Below are 4,760 nucleotides of genomic sequence, written 5' to 3' on the forward strand. Positions count from 1 at the left end.
CTGAACATTTTGAAAGATTAAAGATAGAGCTGATAGCGATAGCAACTGAACATTTTGAAAGATTGAAGATAGAGCTGATAGCGAATCTATTTGAGGTACAGGGGCGGCGCAGAGAGGGCTTCATGGATGGGCTATGGAACCAGGGTGTTTTTTCAGCCATACCAATTTTTTTGGAAATACTACTTCTGGACTACTAACTACTACAGAAAAACGTGAGTAACAAGTTTATCTACAACTCAAGTTCATACCTATGTTACTCTATTTCATTAACACTAAAAGTGAATCTTCTTTATTGTATCATAAAAACTTCCGAATGTCATCTTTCAAAAGAGACCAGGCTCATGCATGTGCTATAAGTATAAAGTATAGTATTTTGGTTTGCAAAAAAGTATGCAGTCCTCAAAAACGAAAACTAAAATGGCCACTTGTCTGCACGCTTGATAAACTCATTGACCGCCACGTTGGGATCAGGATATGACTATGTGCTGCCAAAACATTAAACCTATGGAGTCGCTCACCTTGTTTGCAGGGCTATAACTATATATATATTATAGTTATATGCAATACTATGGCCCATTTGGCATCGAGTATCTATCGTTCAAGATGTGAAAAAGGAATCTTTTTTCCATCCATACATTCCCGTTTTATACCGTGGTGAATATAAGTATGGATTTAGAGCGGTTTAGGGTCATTCCTGGAAGGCCAGTAATAGGCCGCGACGCATATTATACTTAATCCATTGGCATTTCGTCCCTATACACGCTACAATAAAAAAAATTAAATGCGGCGGCCGGGTAGCGCAGCGGACTAAGCGTCTGTCTACCACCACAGAGCCAGTGGGATCGAATCCAGCTGTGGTGCCTCCGGGTTGGCCGACCGTCCATACTAACACAATTGGCAGTGTTAGCGGGTGGGAAACCCGGCGAGGGTGGGTCCTGGTCGTTGTAAACAAAAAAAGAATATTTAAAACATAAATAAGACTGTTGAAGTTAAATTCTGTAAGTATACTGTCACCCTTACATGTAGCATGAAGCTAACAAATGCTAACATCTTCTGCATCCACTATCTCAGGCCCTGGGTCAGGGGTTGCCATCTTGGACAAATCAAAGACACTTCTTAACCCTTTCAGGTGCTCAATCTCACACATGAGAACATTATAATGATGATGTCAAAGATTCACTGGTTGAATTCAAGATAGAATTATAAGAAAAGAAAATCCAAAAATCGTACATCTGAAAGGGTGAAAATAGACTTCTACTGAAGCCGTTAAACAATCAAACCCCTCTCCTCTCATCTCCTCTCTTCTTCTCTTCTCTTCTCTTCTCCTCTCCTCTCCTCTACTCTCCTCTCCTCTACTCTCTTCTACTCTCATCTCTTCTCTTCTCTTCTCTTCTCCTCTCTTCTCTTCTCCTCTACTCTCCTCTACTCTTATCTCTTCTCTTCTCCTCTCCTCTTGTCTACTCTCCTTTCCTCTCTTCTCCTCTCCTCTTCTCCTCTCTTCTCCTCTCCGCTCTTCTCCTCTCGTCTCTTCTCCTCTCCTTTCCTCTCTTCTCCTCTCTTCTACTCTCTTCTCCTCTCCCCTCCTCTCTTCTCCTCTCTTCTACTCTCTTCTCCTCTCCCCTCCTCTCTTCTCCTCTTTTCCCCTATCTTCTACTCTCCTCTCCTCTCATCTCTTCTCCTCTCATTTCCTCTCTTCCCCTATCTTCTCCTCTCCTCTCTTCTCCTCTCTTCTCCTCTCTTCTCATCTACTCCCCTCTCCTCTCTTCTCCTCTATTCTCTTCTCTCATCTCATCTCCTCTCCTCTACTCTCTTCTCCTCTATTCTCTCTTCTTGCATTTCCTATCTTCTCCTCACTTCTCTCATCTCATCTCCTCTCCTCTACTGTCCTCTCTTCTCCTCACTTCTCTCTCCTCTCCTCTACTCTCCTCTCTTCTCCTCTCTTCTCTCTTCTTGCATTTCCTCTCTTCTCTTCACTCCTCTACTCTCCTCTTCTCCTCTCTTCTATCTTCTTGCATTTCCTCTCCTCTCCTCTCCTCTCCTCTCCTCTCCTCTCCTCTCCTCTCTCCTCTCCTCTCCTCTCCTCTCCTCTCCTCTCCTCTCCTCTCCTCTCCTCTCCTCTCCTCTTCTCTACTCTACTCTACTCTCATCTCTTCTCCTCTCTTCTCCTCTCTTCTACTCTCCTCTCATCTCCTCTCCTCTCTTCTCCTCTCCTCTTCTCAAACTCTCTCCTCTCATCTCCTCTACTCTCCTCTCATATCCTCTCTCCTCTCATCTCATCTCCTCTCCTCTCCTCTCCTCTCCTCTCCTCTCTCCTCTCATCTCCTCTACTGTCCTCTCTCCTCTCCTCTCCTCTCTTCTCCTCTCTTCTCCTCTCTTCTCCTCTCTTCTCCTCTCCTCTGACCTGACTCCTAGAACCCACCTCACCCCTGCCCACTTTGACAACCTAGGATGGCTTAGAGTAGACGACAGAGTACAGCAACTTGCAATGGGCCTGGTCTACAAGATACACTACGCGACCAAGGTACCCATGTACATGTCAAAATACTTCCCAAAGGTCAGTGAATACCACGATCACAACACCAGAGGGAGCTCCACAAATCATGTAAAACCCAGATTCGGCTCAAACAAGGGACTAAACACGTTTCGCAATTATGCCACATCAATGTGGAACGCCCTGCCTAAAGCTGTAAAGGAATGTGAATCACTACCCACCTTCAAAAACACTCTCAAAAAACACCTACGTGAGACTGCAATTCGAAACTGGCCCCTACAAATGTCCTAACCTAGTTGTACAGTAAATGACCAAGTAAGGCTTTGTCAATATTCCAATGTACAGTGTAAAATGTGTGTGTGTCCCCTACCCAACCCCCCCCCCCCCCACCTCCAATGTACAGCCCTCACCCAACCCACCCAACCCCACCCCACCAACCTCCTCCAATGTACAGTTTCTACGCCAAATGTATATACACTCCTTTTCTGGACACTTTTGTATCACAAACAGTACTGTATTTGCAAATCTGATATGTCATAAATGTATAGATGTAGCAGTACTGTCTATCTGTATGTCATGTATGTCATATATGTTATGATGAATTGAAAATGGGGGACCCTGGTGGAAACAAGACGAAAGTCTTTCTCTGGTCTGCATCCCCTTAACAATTGTATGTATTGAGATGTACTGTACTGTACCCATTCTGCAATCTGTTAATAAACTTTTCAATCAATCAATCAATCAATTCTCTTCTCTCATCTCATCTCCTCTCCTCTACTCTCTTCTCCTCTATTCTCTCTTCTTGCATTTCCTATCTTCTCCTCACTTCTCTCATCTCATCTCCTCTCCTCTACTGTCCTCTCTTCTCCTCACTTCTCTCTCCTCTCCTCTACTCTCCTCTCTTCTCCTCTCTTCTCTCTTCTTGCATTTCCTCTCTTCTCTTCACTCCTCTACTCTCCTCTTCTCCTCTCTTCTCTCTTCTTGCATTTCCTCTCCTCTCCTCTCCTCTCCTCTCCTCTCCTCTCCTCTCTCCTCTCCTCTCCTCTCCTCTCCTCTCCTCTCCTCTTCTCTACTCTACTCTACTCTCATCTCTTCTCCTCTCTTCTCCTCTCTTCTACTCTCCTCTCATCTCCTCTCCTCTCTTCTCCTCTCCTCTTCTCAAACTCTCTCCTCTCATCTCCTCTACTCTCCTCTCATATCCTCTCTCCTCTCATCTCATCTCCTCTCCTCTCCTCTCCTCTCTCCTCTCATCTCCTCTACTGTCCTCTCTCCTCTCCTCTACTCTCCTCTCTTCTCCTCTCTTCTCCTCTCTTCTCCTCTCTTCTCCTCTCCTCTCCTCTCCTCTCCTCTCCTCTCCTCTCCAAATAGGAAGTTCCACAGAGCGTTATAAGTGGTTGCTCTCGTGGCCAATCATCTTCGTCCTCTACGTGACTATCCCAGACTGCAGCCAATCACGCTGGGAGAAATACTTCATGGTTTCCTTCCTGTTCTCCACCCTCTGGATCGCTGCCTTCTCGTACATTATGGTCTGGATGGTAAGAGAGAGAGAGAGACCATGTAGATCTATCATGTAGATATATTAAACCATGTAGATCTATCATCGTGTAGATATATTAAACCATGTGTAGATCTATTAAAATATGTAGATATATTACCATATAGATATATTAAACCATGTAGATCTATCAGATATATTAAACTGTGTAGATATATTAAACTATGTATATATATTAAACCATGTAGATATATTAAACCATGTAGATATATTAAACCATGTAGATATATCGCATGTAGATATATTAAACCATGTAGATATATTAAACTATGTAGATATATTAAACCATGTAGATATATTAAACTGTGTAGATATATTAAACTGTGTAGATCTATTAAACTATGTAGATCTATTAAACTATGTAGGTGTGTGTGTCAGTGGCGTCGTTAGCCCTGGGCTTCCGGGGCTTTAGCCCCGGATGTTTTTCTCCTAGCCCCGGACCTAAAAAAAAAAAAAAAAAAAAAAATTGTTTACTTTTTTTTTTTTTTTTTTTACTTTTTTTTTTTTTTTTTTTATGTCAGCATCCCCATTGTCTGTGCTGAATGTTTGTTAGTGTTTGGTATTTTTTGTTGGTTTTTAGTACTTTTAAACATTTTTAGTAAGTAGTTTTCATTTGATCCTATAATTCTTTCATTCACCGATTTGTGGACTTTTTTTTTAGTGTCCTGAAAGGCGCCTTATAAATCAAATGCATTATTATTATTATTATTATTA

At 42.6% G+C, this 4,760-nt stretch overlaps 1 protein-coding gene across 1 annotated transcript in view; it reads right to left on the bottom strand.

Moving 5' to 3' along the window:
• Positions 1-4,013, bottom strand: part of ccdc88c (coiled-coil domain containing 88C) — a gene marked incomplete at its 5' end in the record, with an annotated part of 137,320 nt that extends 133,307 nt beyond the window's left edge. The window contains one exon of the mRNA XM_084308542.1: positions 3,919-4,013. Within this exon, the coding sequence (XP_084164668.1) occupies positions 3,919-4,013 (95 nt within the window). The remainder of the gene's footprint in view (positions 1-3,918) is intronic.
• Positions 4,014-4,760: the final 747 nt, after the last annotated feature.

Source organism: Notolepis coatsorum (assembly GCF_963971535.1).
Source record: "Notolepis coatsorum genome assembly, chromosome: 2".
NCBI classification, from domain to species: Eukaryota; Metazoa; Chordata; class Actinopteri; order Aulopiformes; family Paralepididae; genus Notolepis; species Notolepis coatsorum.